Source organism: Balaenoptera acutorostrata, chromosome 1 (assembly GCF_949987535.1).
Source record: "Balaenoptera acutorostrata chromosome 1, mBalAcu1.1, whole genome shotgun sequence".
Lineage (NCBI taxonomy): Eukaryota > Metazoa > Chordata > Mammalia > Artiodactyla > Balaenopteridae > Balaenoptera > Balaenoptera acutorostrata.
In genome coordinates, this window is record NC_080064.1 from 51,301,047 (window position 1) to 51,318,772 (window position 17,726).

The 17,726-nt window shown below is 33.1% G+C and overlaps 2 protein-coding genes and 1 pseudogene across 4 annotated transcripts in view; 1 reads left to right on the top strand and 2 right to left on the bottom strand.

The window, feature by feature from the left end:
* HOOK1 (hook microtubule tethering protein 1) overlaps positions 1-17,726 on the top strand; it is a 65,785-nt gene that overhangs the window by 30,488 nt on the left and 17,571 nt on the right. For all 3 annotated transcript variants that reach the window (XM_028163434.2, XM_007164363.3, XM_007164364.3), the window contains exons 9-14: positions 2,396-2,562; positions 8,586-8,726; positions 9,864-10,065; positions 10,886-10,996; positions 16,523-16,610; positions 16,698-16,758. In XM_028163434.2, coding sequence (XP_028019235.1) covers positions 2,396-2,562; positions 8,586-8,726; positions 9,864-10,065; positions 10,886-10,996; positions 16,523-16,610; positions 16,698-16,758 — 770 coding nt within the window. The remainder of the gene's footprint in view (positions 1-2,395; positions 2,563-8,585; positions 8,727-9,863; positions 10,066-10,885; positions 10,997-16,522; positions 16,611-16,697; positions 16,759-17,726) is intronic.
* LOC103014389 (cytochrome P450 2J2) overlaps positions 1-17,726 on the bottom strand; it is a 125,953-nt gene that overhangs the window by 21,220 nt on the left and 87,007 nt on the right. The window lies entirely within an intron of this gene.
* LOC114236169 (60S ribosomal protein L37a-like) lies at positions 10,420-10,767 on the bottom strand (annotated as a pseudogene).

A 17,726-nucleotide genomic window follows, 5' to 3' on the forward strand; every position in this document is an offset into this window, starting at 1 on the left:
ATGCCGGAATATAGAGGAGCAATATCCACAAAATGCTGAGGCAGGGAAACAGCATTAACTGAGGAGTGCAGGTGCAAACTCATGAGCCCTTCTTGAAAAAAAAAAAAAACTACTCATTGACACAATCCAGTTAGCAAACATGTTTTAATCAGAATAAAGAATGCAAGAACAGAGGAGATTCTGTAGTGAAAGATCTGGTGATGAAGCTTGATCCATTTAAATAAAGATCTGTGTGAGTTCTGTGTAAATTATGGTTATAGATACTGGGACAACTGAAATTATGACTCACTAAGTCAGGAGTAAGGCCTGATTATGCGTACTTTAAAAAAAGAAAGAAAGAAAAAAATCCACATGAGAATTTGATGTAAAGTTTTAAGAAACTTTCATGTAATTTTGGTCCAAGATGATTATGGGGCCTTGGGGCAAGTTAGGACGGGTTTATCAACCGCTCTTTACCTGCCTTTCCCAGACATTATTCATACCACCTGGCAGCAGTAGGTAGCACTGCTTCACTTACTGCAGTAACAGAGGCTGGTTATTCTTGCTTCTAGTATGTTAGAGAAAAGCATACTTTCACCCAGCATTATATAAGATTCAATGAGGCAGTGATTTTCAAACTTAAGGTGTCTACAAAGTATGTGCGACTGGGCACAATGTGATAAAGAGGACTCCAGCTATAGAAGTTTACTTTATATTTTAATTTTTAAAATAAACAATTATGATAAAAATATTAAGTCTGAGTGATGTGAGAATATGAGTATTATTTTTGAGCTTTTTTTTTTTCTTTTTTAGCGTTTTGAACTTTCTGTCTCTTTTAAATAGCTCAGAGAGAGACAGAGACAGAGAGAAACAGAAAGGGACAGAGGCAGGTACAGAGTGAACCTAAACAAAATATCACCATGGCATCTTGTTAAAAGAGATGCCTAGAACCACCACTGGACACTCGAAGTCACCCATCTGGGATGGGTCCAAGGAATTCGCATGTTTAATACCCCCCTCCTTCATATCTGTGATAAAGGTGGGTCTAGAACCACAATGTAAAGCATGGATAAGAACAAGGTTGGTTACCCACTAGGTATTGAAAACTAAGTTTAAGTTTGCCCATGCTCCTCTCCCTTCTTCAGGGGATTCTTACCCAGTTTGAAGACGGGGTATTATTTCTCCTCTACCAGTCTTTTTACAACAGCCCCTACCTTCAAGCTAGAACGAGATATTCTTTTCTCTGTGGGCCCCCACCCCCCATAGTATACTTCCACCAAAGCACCACATTTTCTGTCCTGTAATTGTTTACATTTCTGCTGTAGGGATCTTAAAAGGGCACAACCTCTCATTCTTTTTTGTATCCCAAACACTTAGGATTGTACATGACAGGTCATAGTCACTAGACTGCTTGCATGACAAGAATGGATGCATGCATTGAACTTAGGAAGAGAAACTGTTTCCTCCTAGTCTGTCTGGGAACAGTTTCCCAGCCTTTGTTTGTGTTTCTCATTTGGAGGACAGTGTTTGTAACTTCCCTACACTGTATTTAAGACTATAATTTGATTTTAATTTCCTGTTATTAGCTTGGTGTGTCAATATGTAGTCCCATTCCCATAACTGGACTGAATTGATTATAACTTTTGAAAGTATAAATAGCAAACTTGTGCAATAATATATTGTAAGTTATGGGAGGTCAACCTTTTTTCAAACTAATCTTAATAAAATCACACATAAACTTCTGGTCTTATAAAAGGTCACAGCCTTAGCTGTAAATTTTTAAAGATGTTTTTAAATGAAAAAAATAAGACTGAGAGAGCAAATCATGCTTGTTAACATAAATATGTAAGTAAAATTAAAAATGTATCAAGTACTGATGTTGATGTGATTCTAAAGTTACATGTTTGTATCCATTTTAAATAGTTTCAGTGTGCAGTTGCATTCAATTCAGGTTTTTGTTACTGATTCATTAACTAAATAATGTGCCTGTTGCCTGAAGACATGATATGTAACTGATAATTTTCTACCAGGAACCTAAAATGGTAACTCTGTATATATGTGTTTATATTTTGGCTTACTAGGTAACAGCATCCTAAAAATTTATACCTAAAAGGGAAACAAATTAATTTTTTGAAGTTCTTTGGTATTTAGAGATTTTAGAGACTTAGAAACATTTTCTTCTCAGAACTAAAGCAAGCATAACATTTGAAAGATATTCTTATATGTATTAACTCTGTTTTCTCTGTATTAAGAAAGTTGATTTCTTCTGACCCAAATCTCCTAGACCCAGAACTCCAGAGTTCAAAGGATCCTTAGAAATTATCTAGTCTGCTTGACCAAGCTATTTAATGGCTTGGTCAGATTTATTCTAAGCTTTTTTGCTATTGATGCTTATGTTTGTGTATTTGTTTTTTAGGTGACAGCACTTCAAGATGAAAAGAATTCACTAGTTTCTGAGAATGAGATGATGAATGAAAAACTTGACCAGTTGGATGGCTCTTTTGATGATCCAAATACAATGGTTGCAAAAAAGTATTTTCATGCACAGTTGCAACTAGAACAATTACAGGAAGAAAACTTCAGGTAACATTTGTAGTGGAAATCATTTTATACAGTTTTATTAAAATAGCTAAAAAATCATAATATCAACAACTAATTATTAAGCATTACAAAGCATGTTTAGGATTAGTATCCTAAAAATACTGTTGAAAATTACTGAATGGTGTAAGTGGTTCCTGCCCTCATAGGGCTAACAGTCCAGTTTGGCAAGTAGGATACATATGTAAAAAACAAAACAATTCAAAATACTGTGTGATAAGGGCCAAATGAAGGCCACAGGCAAGTCCAAGAATAGTTTAAAGGAGTGATTTCTGAAGCCTGGGGAGAAGGGGGAGTTTCTTACATAGGAGAAGGAACTTGATAATAAATGGAAAAAATGTAAATCTTAAGCTAAAGAAGATGCTTTTCATATCAACTTTTATATTTCTTCTTTTAAAAAAAAAAGTGTACATCTAACCTTTAATAAAAATTGTCTCTTATGTGCTTACCACTGAGCCTTGCACTATAAGGCCTTGAGAGTAGGTGCTCCAGTTGTACTGTATGTATTTTTGTTGTTGTTACTTTATTTTGATATGATTTCAAACTTACCAAAAAGGTTGCAAGAATAGTATAAGGAGCTCCTTTATACCTTTCATTCAGATTTGACAGTTGTTTTACAGTTTTCTTCATTTGCTTTAGCAGTCTCTTTACATAATCATATATATATATATATGTTCGTTTTTGGAACCATTTGAGAGTAAATTGGAGACATGACCCTTTACCCCTATATACTTCAGTATGTATTTCCTAAGAACCAAGATATTCTCTTATAAATCACAGCATAGTGATCAAAATTAGTGAATTGGTCATTGATACAATATCATTATCTAATCCACAGATCATATTCAAATTCCAGCAGCTATTTCAGTGTCCTTTATAGGTAATTTTTTTCTTGGTTCAGAATCTAATCCAGGATCATGCATTGCATTTAGTAAATGGATCCATTTATTGATAGTAATGGATATTCAATGGACAATAATTCCATTACTGTCATCATTTGTTTTGATGCTTAAATTGTCCCAGATTTGACCACTGAGAAACCTTTCAATTTCAACATGTCGCTATCCTTCTTTGAGTATTTTCTTACTTTCTGGCACAACAAAATGTTCCAGACTCTTCTTGTTCTTCCTCAACTCTAGAATCAGCCATTTCTCCAAGAAGCCCTGATTGCTTTTAGTGGAGAATGTTATTTAGAAACAAAGACCTATGCTCCAGATGAAATTTTCTGTCATTTCTTCTGAGCCACCTTGGTGTACAGAGCTAGGAAATACGCTTGCACAGGTTCATACCAGTCCATGTTCGCACACGTGCATATATGCACATATCTGCATTTATTTTCATACCTACAATTATGAACAATGAATTCATCTTATCATCTTCCATTTTAGCCCAGTGACTTCAGGGTTCATTCTGATTTTCTCCGTTTCCGTATTGTAACTCCCTTCTCCAACAGTGAGAAACCTGGCTTCCACTTTCCTCAGTACATTTTCTCATTTACTCAATCCCAAAACACATAGGAAGTAAGAATTGCTAACCCATACCTCTGTAAAAAGCAAACTAATACTAGACTTCAGTACGTTTACAGTTCTTTTTTTTTTAAGATGACATTTGCATATTGTGAAATGAATAAATACTGAGTACAATTTGGCGTGTTTTAACAAATGCATAGATTTTTGTTAACTCACACTTTTATTGTTTGATAGATCATTTCTATCACTACAGAAAGTTCCCCTATGCCCCTTCCCAGTTAATCCCTATCTCCCAGAGAGTAATTACTCTTCAGATTATTTTCCACCATAGATATGTTTCCTCTCATCTAGAACTTCTTATAAATTGAATTGCAATATGAATTCTTTGGCGACTGGCTTCTTATGCTCAGCATATTTGTGAAATTTACAGATGTTGCTGAATATATCAGTAGTTCATTCTTTTTTATTGCTGAGTAGTATTCCATTATATGGAATTATTTCTCATTATGACACATTTTGCTTATTTATTTTCCTTTAGATGGGCATTTGGGTTTCCAGATTTTTGGCTAATATAAATAAAGCTGGTATGAACATTGGAGTATAAAACTTTTTGTGAACATATTTTTTCATTTCTCGTTGGCAAATACATGAATGAACTGGTATTGCTGAGTTACACATTGTGTTTAATTTTAAAAGATACTGGCAAACCATTTCCCAAAGTGGTCATATTGTTTTACATTCCCACCAGCAGTGTTTGCTGCTGATTGCTCTAGTTACTCTGCCTGTATAACATAACTTGGCTTTATCAGACTTTTTAATTTTAGTTATCCCAGGGGATGTGTTAAGGGTGTTGAATTGTGGCTTTAATTTGCATTTTCCTGATGACTAATGATATGGTAAGTCCCTTTTCTTGTGCTTATTGGCAATATATCTTACTTTGTGAATCGTCTCTTCACACTGTTAGCCTACTTTTAAATTGGGTTGTTTGTCTTTATTACTGAGTTGTAGGAGTTTTAAAAAATATATATTCTGGATACAAAATCTTTGTCAGATATACAAGTAGTAATATTTCATCCATTCTGTGGCTTGCCTTTTCATTTTTCAAATGGTATCTATGAAAGAGTTAAAGTTCTTAACTTCGATGAAGTCTGATTTATCAATGTTTTTAAGATGAGTGCTTTTTGTGCACTGTCCAAGAAATCTTTGTCTACTCCCTTGTCATGAAAATACACTCTACTATATTCTAGAATCTTTATAGTTTTAACTTTCACATTTAGGTCTGTGATCCATCTTGAACTGATTTTTTGAAACTAGTGTGAGGTGTGGATGTGAAGCTTTATTTTTATTTTCCTTATGAGTATTTAGTTGTTCCAATATCATCAGCTGAAAAGAAATTTATTTTACTCTGTCAAATTGCTTTGGCACCTTTGTGAAAAATGATACAACCATAAAATTTGGGTCATTTTCTGGACTCAGTTCTTTCCCATTGATCAATTTTTCTATCTTTATGCCTATAAGACACGATTTTGATCACTGTAGCTCTAGAGTAAGTCATTTAAAATCAGGTAGTGTGAGTATTCCAACTTTGTTCTTTCTTCTCAAAATTTGTTTTGGCTATTCTGTCCTTTGCTTTTTTAGTCAGTTTCTGTAAAAACAACAACCTTTTGTGATTACGATTTGGATTGTATGTGATTGATACCTTAACCATATTGAGAATTTCTGTCTGTGAATGTAGTATCTTCGTCTGTTTAAGCCTAATTTCTCTAGCAATGTTTTGTTGTTTCCATCATAGTTTTATGTGTGCCTTCTGTTAATTTTATTCCCAAATATTTAATTTTTTTGCTGTTACAAATACAATTAAAACATTATTCTGAAAAGTTACTGCTAATATATAGATATACAATTGATCTTTGTATATTGAAACTTTTATCTTGTATCTTGAAACTTGTGTCTTGTATTTTGAAACCTTTCTGTCTTGCAAAGTTTCTTAATTCCCTTACTGATTCTTCTAGTTGTTTATTTAAGTAGAAAATCCTAAGGAACCTACAGTCACCTTGTCTATTAATAGAGCTTTACCTCTTCCTTGTATTATTTCTGCCTTGTATTTATCTTCTTTGTTTTAAGCAAGAGCAAACATCTTGCTTTGTTCTGGATCTTAGGAGAAAATGTTCAATTAAGTACTGTCAATTATGAAGCTAGCTGTAGAGTTTTTAAATTTGCTTTTTTATCAGATTGAAGGAGTTCCCCCTGTATTTCTGCCTTGCTACACGTTTTATCATTAATTGATGTTGATTTTTTGTCAAATGACTTTTCTGCATCTTGAAAAGATGGTTTGGTTTTTCTTTTTCACTCTTTTAATATGATTAATTTTTGAATGTTAAAAAATCTTGTATTCCAGGGGAAACCAATTGGTCATATTTTATTATCTTATATACATATGACTGGATTTGGTTTGCTAACATGTGAAAGTATTTTTGTGTCTGTCTTTATAATAGATACTGGCCTGTAACTTTTTTCTCTTGTAATGTCTTTCAGGTTTTGTTATCAGAGTTTTGCTAGTCTCATAGAATAAGTAGGAAGTATTCTCTCCCCCTCTATTTTCTGAAAGAGTTTATGTAAGAATATTATTTTTTCCTTCAGTATTTAATAGAATTTATCAGTAAAACAATTGGATCTGTGGTTTTCTCTGTGAAGGGGCTTTTAATGGCACATGTAATTTCTGTAATGGTCATAGGGCTTTTCAGATTTTCTGTTTCATCTTATGTCAGTTTGCTAAATTGTTTTTTCCAAGGTATATGTTTATTTGATTTAAGTTGTTGAATTTATTGGCATAAAGTTGTTCATAATATTCTATTAATTGTCCCTTTAGTGACTGTAGGAGCTGTAGTGGTATTTCCTTTTTCATTCCTGATACTGGTAATTTGTGTTTTCTCTCATTTTTCTTGGTCACTCTTGCTAGAGGTTCATCAATTTTATTAATCTTTTCAAACACCCTTTATTAACTTTCCATATTGTAAGTTTTAGATCTCTGTTCTTTATTTATTTTACTTCCTTTGGAGTTAATTTGCTCTTCTTTTTTTAGCCTCTTAAAGTTAGATGATTGATTTTAAGCCTTTCTTCATTTCTAAAATTAGCCTTTAAAGCTGTAAATTTTCCTCTAAGCACTGATTTAGCTGGGTCCCCAAAATTTGATTGATTGTGTTTCTATTATTATTCAGTTTGAAATATTTTCTAATTTCCCTCGTGATTTCTTCTTTGACTCGGGGATTATTTAGAAATGTGTTGTTTAATTTCTAAATATTTAAGTCTTTTCTACAGACTTCATATTGTGACTGACTTCTAATTTAATTTCCTTGTGGTTAGAGAACATATTCCATGAGACTTCAGTCTTTTAATATTTATGATACTTATTTTATTGCTCATTATATGTTGTATTGCGGTGAGTGTTCCATGTGTACTTGCAAAGAATGTGTGTTCTGTTTTTTTGACTGACGTGTATCATAAATATTAATCATATCAAACTGGTTAATAGTGTTATGCAGATCTTTTCTGTATTTTTACTGACATTTTTGTTTAGTTCTATCATTTATTGGGAGACTGATGTTAAAATTTTTTTTACACAATCGACAATAATTATCGATTTGTGGATCTCTGATTCTGTCAGTTTTTGCTTTATCTATTTTAAAATTCTGTTTTTACTTATATACACCTTTATGATATGTCTTTCTGATAAATTGACCCTTTTGTAATTATGAACTGTCTCTCTTTATCTTTGGTAATACTTTTTGTCTTAAACATTTTTTTGATGTTAATATAACCACCCCAGCTTTCTTTGCTTACTGTTTGCATGGGACTTGTTTTCATCATTTTACTTTTAATATATTGTGTCTTTATATTTAAAATGTTTCTTGTAACTAAAATATATTTGAGCCTTGCTTTTTTTATCCAGTCTGAGTCTCTGCCTTTTTAACTGGTATGTTCAATCCATTTGACTTTTATGTAATTTTTGACATGGCTGTATATAGGTCTATCAATTTTCTATTTTTCATTTGTCATATCTAGTCTTGTGTTTATTTTTCTTCCTTTTTTGCATTATTTTCAGTTGATCAAATAATTTTTTAATATTTTAATTACTGTATTGTCATTTTAGTTTTTGTTGTTGCTCTAGGCTTTGAAGTATTTATTCTTTATCATAGTCTATACTTAGAGTTAATATTTTACCACTTTACACGCTATGTATATTTTTGGATAACTTTAATATATACGTTTTCTCTTCATCTTTTGAAATTAAAATTCCTGTTTGAACTAGAAAACCAAGCTCAGTGTTTTAGAAGTAAAAATGAAAATTCTGAACGTCATTTGCTTCTCAAGTCTGTTTTAAAACCAAGAGCTGAAAAGTATCTTATTTCTTTAGTTTTTTCTTCTTTTGAATGCGGAATCCAAAAACACATTTTAGAAGTAAGTTTTGCTAAGCTCATGTCTCAGTAAGAAAACAAATAATAGAAATTACATTATAAATACTTGTTTTCTTTATGCAAGGCTCGAAGCTGCAAAAGATGATTACCGTGTTCACTGTGAAGAACTTGAAAAGCAATTAATTGAATTTCAACATAGGAATGATGAATTGACTAGTCTTGCTGAGGAAACAAGAGCCCTGAAAGATGAAATAGATGTTCTTAGGTATGGCATGTCTAAATATAATTATGTCACTTCTAAGTTATTACTTAGTCATTTCAGTATTCCATATTTTAATCAGGGATTCTTAGAGTTTTCCCTATGTATCAAGTATTGATCAGTGTTTATCCAGCCTCCTAGTCTTTATTTCTTTTATGCTTGTTGATAGTTATGGACCGTTTAAGGATAATATTTGATTCTTGTTGGGACAGTTTCATAAACCTTTTTCTTATTTCTCATTTAAGAAAATAATACCTTTTTCTTAAAAATTTGTAAGCTGAGTTACTTTTAGATACATTTGGCTTGACCTTCTTGTGCTTACTCGTATATCTTGTGAAATTTTTGTGTAAGGAAATGCAGTCACAAACCATATTTTGACATTTGATAAAATATAGATAAGAATCCTAACATTTATTTCAAGGTTATCTCAGGTTTGTCTTATAGTCTTTGACAATATAAAATTTATATTTAGCTTTTGCCTGTAAAATGTAGCTGAAGCAAGTAGTCTATCCACATGATTTTTATATTTTCTGTTAAATTTTCTTAATCAGCCATTTTCTTGCACAGTTTTTAGTGTCCTTATTTTAAACGAAATCTTTATAACCATTAATTTGAACTTGTATGTGATATTGAAGTGGTTTGGTTTATTTATTTATTTTTGCTCTAGCCCAGTTGTCAGGTAAGCACAACTCTAAAGGGAAGTGCTTTGCTAAACAAATTATAAGTTGAGTCAACTTCCTTAATATATCAAATACTTAGAACAAAACTACGTTAAATATTATGCACAAAGCACAATTGGCTTGTAAGCTACAGAGCAGCTCAGAATTGTTCAATTATATTTAGAAAACCATTCTTTTTTTATACATTTTTCTGATATATAAAATAGTTTGATAATTCAGTGTGTCAAATTTGAAGCATTTTTATTTTGATGACTTTATAACAGAAGGGTTGAACTTTAGACAGTTTTAGGCTTGAGTCTGTCTCCAAAGTTCTTGCAAAGTTTATGATTTCTTTTCTCTGTCCCTCTCATTTTCTTTTAACCAATTGATAGTTCATTTGAAAGACTCATTTTACAGCCAGAATAACATTGTTATGTGTACTTACTAGTTTTTACACAGTAATGTTTAGTCTTTGTTATTATAGGGCTACCTCTGATAAAGCAAATAAACTGGAATCAACAGTTGAGATATATCGTCAGAAGCTACAAGATCTGAATGACCTTCGCAAGCAGGTGAAAACTTTACAGGAAACAAACATGATGTATATGCATAATACAGTCAGCTTAGAAGAAGAATTAAAGAAGGCAAATGCAGCACGTACACAATTAGAAACATACAAGAGACAGGTAAGAAAATATCTTGATTTTTTAAATCAGTAAAATTGAAAGAGTTCAACTTTGAGTTATCTAGGTCTTTTACATTACTGTTGGCTTCTGAGCTTGTATATTTTTTGGACATTTTTATTGTTTTATTAGTATTTCTGGTAACCAGTGATAAATGCCTAGAGAATGGAGTTATAACCTAAAATATTCTCTTCTGCTATTTATCAAACAACCTAGATAAACAGGGTAGAAGGCTGATTTTTTTTTTTTGGCTAAGTTATTATTTGTGTATTTTAAAACTTATGTTTATTCTTCTTATCTACATGCCATTTCCACAAATATTTTTTTTTGTTACATAAATTAATCCATTTTTATAGGCTAGCAACATTTCAAATGATGGTGCTTGACTGGTCCTTCATTCAATTCCTTCAGTCCTCTGATGTCAGACTTTACTGTGACAGCAGAAGTAGTATTGTAGGTCCAGGCACCACCAGTTGCCATTTTCATGCAGGAACTACAGTGCCAAATGCCCACAGCTCATCTCTTCATCTTGGTTTTGCCACAGAAGGAGCAAGTGTACTTGGCATGCTGGCTGATTTCAGTTTTCTTCACCATTTTCCTGAGGGAGGCACCGTAACGGGTCCCGTATTTACCCACAATTCCAACTTTCTTGATGTGTTTAGCCACGTTGCCACAACGTAGGTCCAAGCCCAGAGAGTCCACAAATATTTAGAATTAGACTATAATCTTACTATAAATTTTATTTCCAGTTTCTCATTTATTGAACTCTGAAAAGCTATCAATATTATATACTTTCATTTTTTACTTTTGTTTCCGATAAAAGGTTCAGGATCTTCACGTTAAACTTTCCTCTGAATCCAAAAGGGCAGACACACTAGCATTTGAAATGAAGCGGCTTGAAGAAAAACACGAAGCTTTACTTAAGGAAAAAGAGGTAAACATAAATATAAGTGATATGTAATACGTATGTCTTGTTTTAGTTTTTAATACTATCCTTGCTGTTTTAAGAATGGAACTGATGTAATCAATTCTTTCTCCAAATTGAAATTGGTGATATAAAAGAAAGTCTTGTAGACATTCTTTATGTGGTTTTGTAAGTTTCCCTCATATGGGAAGATGAAGTCACAGAGCCAAGGTCATGTCTCAGGGCATGTTTTCCAGCTCTAGACTGTCAACTCCTTGAGAGCAAGGACCATAGATGCAATTTTTTAACAGCTTTATTAGAATATAATTTATATACCATAAATTTTGCCCATTTAAAAGATATAGTTCAGTGGTGTTTAGTGTATTCACAGGGTTGTGAAACCATTATCACAGTCAAACTTTAGAACACTGTCATCACTCCAGAAAGAGACCGTGTGCCCATTAGCAGTTACTCTGCATTCTGACCCCCCTTTCCTCAGCCTTAGCAACCATTAATCTACTTGCTGTCTCTATAGATTACATGAATATAATATATGGATATTATATATATATAATATATGAATATTATATATATGAATATATAATCATACACTTTGTGGTTTTTGTGACTGGATTCCTTCATTTAGCATAATGCTTTCAAGGTTCAACCATGTTGTAGCATGTCAGTACTTCATTCATTTTTATTGCTGAATAATAATCCATTGTATGGATATACCACATTTTATTTATCTGTTCATCAGTTTATGGACATTGGGTTGTTTCCACTTTTTGCCTATTAAATGAATAATGTGGTTATGAACATTTATGTACAAGTTTTTATGTGGACATATGTTTTTTTTTAAATATTTATTTATTTTTTGTCTGCGTTGGGTCTTAGTTGCAGCACGTGGGATCTTTCCTTGCAGCATGCGGGGTCTTCATTATAGTGCGCGGGCTTCTCTCTAGTTGCAGCGTGTGGGCTTCTCTCTAGTTGTGGTGCGCAGGCTCCAGAGCACAGAGGCTCTCCAGTTGTGGCACGCGGGCTTAGTTGTTGTACAGCATGTGGGATCTTAGTTCCCCGACCAGGGATCGAACTGGCGTCCCCTGCATTGCAAGACAATTTTTCAAGCACTGGACCACCAGGGAAGTCCCTTCATTTCTTGAGTATATACCTAGGAATGGTATTGCTGGGTCATATGGTAACTATGTTTAACTTTTTTAAGAACTACCAGCCTTTTCTAAAGTGGATGAACCATTTTTCATTATCACCAGCAATTTGTAGATTCTAATTTCTCCACATCCTTGACTAAGTATATTAAATTTTAATTTTGGCTATCCTAGTGGGTATGAAGTAGTATAGCATTATGGTTTTGATTTGTATTTCCCTAATGACTAATGATATTGAACATCTTTGCCTGTACTTATTGGCCATTTCTAATTATCTTTGAGAAATAACTCTTCAAATTCTTTGCCCATGTTTTGCCATTTGCTTTTTAAATTTCAAGTTCTAAGAGTTCTTTATATATTCTGGACATAAGTCCCTTGTCAGATACATGATTTGCAAATACTTCCTCCCATTTTGTGGGTTGTCATCTCAGTTTTTTTTTTTTTGATGGTATTTTTTTTGCAGCAGAATAGTTTTTTTATTTGATGAAGTCAAGGTTATCTGTTTTTTCTTTTGTTAGTTTTATGGTGGTGTTTCCATGAAACCATTGAGTAACCTTAAGGTTGTAAAGATTTATTCCTATGTTTTAAGAGTTTTATAGTTTTAGCTCTTATATTTACTCTGTGATCAATTTTGAATTAAATTTTTATGTGGTGTGAGATAGGTTTCTAACTCTATTCTTTTGTGTGTGTATATTCAGTTGTCCCGGCACCATTTGTTGACAAGACTTGCCCCATTGAATTGTCTTGGTACCCTTGTTAAAAATCAATTGACCATGATACTGTAATGATGGATATATTATACCTTTGTCAAAACTCATAAAAGTGAAACAGAAAGAATGAACCCTAATGTAAGCTATGTCCTTTAGTTAATAGTAATGTGATTATTATTGTATTGGCTCATCATTTCTTACAGGTAACCACAATAATGAAAGATGTTAATAATAGGGGAAATTGGGGAATGGGGGGAGACGAGGGAATATATGGGAACTTTGTGCTTTCTGTTCAGTTTTTCTGCAAAAAAGTGTATTAATTTTTTTAAGTAAAAAAAAAATCGTTTGGCCATAAATATATGACTTTATTTCTGGACTTTTAATTCTTTGTCATTGATGTGTATGTCTAGCTTTATGCTAGTACCACACTGTCATGATTACTGTAGCTTTGTAGTAAGTTTTGAAATTGGAAAGTATGAGTTCTCCAACTTTGTTCTTCTTTTTAAAGCTATTGTTTTGGTTATTCTGGGCCCCTAGCATTTCATATGAATCTTAGGATCAGATTATCAATTCCTGCAAAATAGCCAGATTGAGATATTGATAGGGATTGCCTGAATTTGTTGATCAGTTTGGAAATCTGGCCACCTTAATATCGTTAACTTTCTGATCCATGACTGTAGGATAACATTCCATTTATTTAGGTCTTTAGCTTCTTTCAACAATGTTTTGTAGTTTTCCTTGTACAAGACTTGCACCTTTTATAGCTTTATTCATGAGTGTTTTATTCTTTTTGTTACCATTATAAATGAAATTATTTTTTCAGTTTCATGTTTGGATTTTTCAATGCTAATGTATAGAAATACAATTGATTTTGAACACTGATCTTGTATTTTGCATCCTTGTTGGATTCACTTAGTATTTCTAATAGTTTTTAGTAGATTCTTTAGGATTTTCTATGTAGAAGATCAGGACATCTGCAAATACAAATAGTTTTACTTCTTCCTTTGCAATCTGGATGCCTTTTGTTTCTTTTTCTTGTCAAATTATCCTGGCTGGAACCTCCAGTACTTTGTTGAATAGAAATGGCAAGGGTGGATATCCTTCTCTTGTTTCTGATATTAGGGAGAAAGCATTCACTCTTTCACCATTATGTATGTTACTAGCTGTGGGTTTTGTTTGTAGATGTCCTCTATCAGGTTGAAGAAGTTTCATTTTATTCCTAGTTTGTTGCATGCTTTTATCCTGAAAGGTTTTTGGATTTTGTCATCTGCTTTTTCTGGGTCAGTGAGATGATGTGTGGTTTTTGTCTTTTATTGTATTAATGTGGTATATTACATTGATTTTTGATATTAAATCAGTTTGCATTCTTGAGGTAAATTCCACTTGGTCATAGGGTATAATCCTTTTTATATATTGCTAGATTCAATTTGCTAGTATTTTGTTGAGTGTTTTCCCATCTATATTATAAGAGATATTGGTTGGTAGTTCTCTTTTGATGTCATTGCCTGGTTTTGGTATCAAGATGATACCACATAGAATGTGTTGAAAAATTTTTCCTGCTTTTTAGGCTTTAGCTCACTTAAAGTCTTTATCTAGTGTGTCCACCCACTAGGGTCATCTCATTGACTTTTTCTGTTAACTGGTTTTTTTTTTTTTCCTGCATTGGGACTGTCCTGTTTCTTTGCATGTTTCATACTTTTGTTGAAAATATGACCTTTAAAATAATATAATATTTCAACTCTGGAAATCCAGATTTTCCTTCAACCTCAGAGTTTGTTGTTATTGCTGGTTTTTTTAGTGACTCTTTTGGACTAATTCTATAAAATCTTCTTTCTTTGTAATGTGCAACCACTGAATTCTCTGCTCAGTTACCATTGAGATCAGTTAATGATTAGTCAGATATTTCCATAGATGCCTTGAGCCAGTAACTCTCCCAACCTTTGCCAAAGGACTCAGTGTGTATTTTGGAAAACGTCTTCAATTCTTAGGCAATTTAAAACTCTGCCTTTGCCTTTATTTCCTGTTTGCACAGGGCCTCAAGTTTATCCAGAGCTGAGACATTGGGGCCCTCTCAGGTCTTTTCTGGGCATGCACACAGCTCTATACATAGCTGGCCTCCTGGATCTCCAGGGATATGTCAGAACTTTTCTAAGTCCTCTATGGATTTCTTGTTTCTCAGCTCTTCCTTGTAAGTTTTGGGCAAGGCTCTTGTTTGCCGGAACTGGCATCACAGCCTCCAGCAGCTATAGTGAAAACAATTGCTGATGATTGTTTTTGACACATCAATCAATGAAAAGTATGACTGGGGCTTCTCCAGGTTGCTTCTAGACAGACCAAATAGTGACAGTTCTCTAAGCATGGTGCTTTTTAGGAGGAGTTTCATATCCAGTCTGCCCATTCTGGTGGCGGCTAAGCTGCTGTTTTTCAAAGCTTCAGAGATTGAGAGGGAATTCCCTGGTGTTACAGTGGTTAAGACAGTACTTTCACTGCCGTGGGCCTGAGTTCAGTCCCTCGTCGGGGAACTAAGCCGTGTGGTGCGGCCAAAACAAAACAAAAAACAGGAACAAAGATTGAAAGGCTGCTGGTTTTCAAGGCCACTCCAGAGTTGCGGAGAGGGTGATAGTAGTAAGAATAGTTAAAAGAACAAAAAGCTCACTGTTCTGAGATTTAGCAGAGTTTCTTTAACAAGTGCTCCTCAGATCATAGCAGACCTTTGATTAATTTTCAGAGTCTGGAAAAGTTGATTTTGACAAATTAGCTAGTGTTTGCATTGCATTTGTGAAGGAACAGATTTATAGGGGTCCTCATGCCTGACTGTAGTTACAGTTTATAGTGTTCAGGGATTCCTGCGGCATCTGTGCACTCTGGCCTAAGGACCCTAACCAATTTACTGTTAGGTTGATTTGAACCACATCATGGACTAAGTAGGGTTTTGTTTACTGATTTGAAATATAACATTTAAAATATGATTTTATGTTAAAGTACTTTTCAAGTTCTGGGAAAAGCGTTTAAACATGAGCCTTTTGTACAGAATGTAGAAATTTGTCATTGGCTGTCAGCTGTAAAATAAAATAGCCAATGATATGAAGTCTTAGCATGCTATCCCTAGGAAATAATGTTTTTCCACAAATTCATACTTCCAGTATGCTACTTAGAGTAATAGAAGGAAATAACAAGTCTCCAGCATCTCTTACACGCCAGACTATAGTGTAGATATTAGACAAACTTTATCTCATTCGCTACTCAGAACACCTTTGCAGGGGCTTATGAATCAGTATTCTCATTTTGATGATAAAGATCTAAAGCCAAAGAGTCAATAACTTGCCTTAGATAGTATAGCTGGAAATAGTGAAACTGAATTCAGGGCACGATCTGTTTGCCTCCAAAGTCCACGTACCTTTATTACTCTACAGTTGCATATTTGTGCTCTGTTGCATAATTACATTCATTTGGTTCAAAGATAAACTATCTAATGGGGAAAATCACAAGCTTTGTGTTGTATAAAATCTATTATTTATGTGATTTATACAAGAGAAATTACAACAAATTCTTGTCATTGTCATTTTTAATTAAGTAAGGAACAGTTATCAAATTAAATTAAGATAAATTATTTTAAGCATAAATTAAATTGCCTGTGGGCAGAATTAAATATTTTGCTTATATAAACGATTCTTTTTTAGAGACTAATAGAACAGCTTGATACTCTGAAAGAAACAAATGAAGAGCTTCGATGTTCACAAGTACAACAGGATCACCTAAACCAAACAGGTGAATTTTGTTGCATTTAGAAAAGGTTTTTTTAATGGTAGATATACTGAAATGTTAATCTATTTTTTTGTTGTTGATGTTGTTTAGATGCATCTGCTACAAAAAGCTATGAGAATCTTGCTGCTGAGATTATGCCAGTGGAGTATAGGTAAACTTGTTTTTATTAATTGATAACCCATACTTAATATTAGAAACGGGATTTCTTCTTCCTTTTGTAAATTTCTAAGCCTTTAACATTTTCCATTTTACGAGTCATATGGCTTGAAAATTACTTTGTCTCATGCTTATGCTTTCTAAATCAGATTGTTACTGTTACTATGGAAGCTTAAAAATTTACCAGAAATAAATTTTCACTAGCTGAATAATATATTCTAGTTTTTATAATACAGCCTTTATTGTGTTGAACTTATTTTTTTATCCTTAATCTCTTTGGTAATACTTTAAGATGACAGCTATTGAGTGGACAGGAATTTCCTCTTTTAAACACTATGGAAAACCTTTTTAATACTTGGCATTCAGATCCACACTGGTGAAAAAAATAGGAGAGGAGCTGTCGATTGCAGGAGGATTAAGCTGGAGTTAAATAAAATACAAATTTTAGAGGTTCCTTTTGACCTAACTTTTATTTTGGTATTTTACAGCTATGTTTATTTCTAGGTATTTGACTAATCTGGTATAAAATTTTATTTTCCTTTTTTGTGGCAACAGTTTTATTTGTTAATTACTTCTAATTCTACTCTTTATTTAAACAGCTTTATTGAGATATAATTCACCCGTTTACAGATATACAGTTCAGTGGTTTTTAGTGTAATCACAGAGTTGTATAACCATCATCACTATCTAGTTTTAGAACATTTTCATCCTCCACAAAAGACACCCTGTACCTATTAGCAGTCATTCCCCATTCCTGCCTCCCCTCCATCGCCAGCTCCAGGCAACCAGTCATCTACTCTGTCTCTATGGATTTGCTTGTTGTGGACATTTCATATACATGGAATCATATAATATGTGTCCTTTTGTGAGTGACTTCTTTCACTTTGCATAATGTTTATAAAGTTGTTGATTTTCAATTTGTTCAGTTTTTTGCTGTTAAGATAGAGCTCTTTACATGCTGGG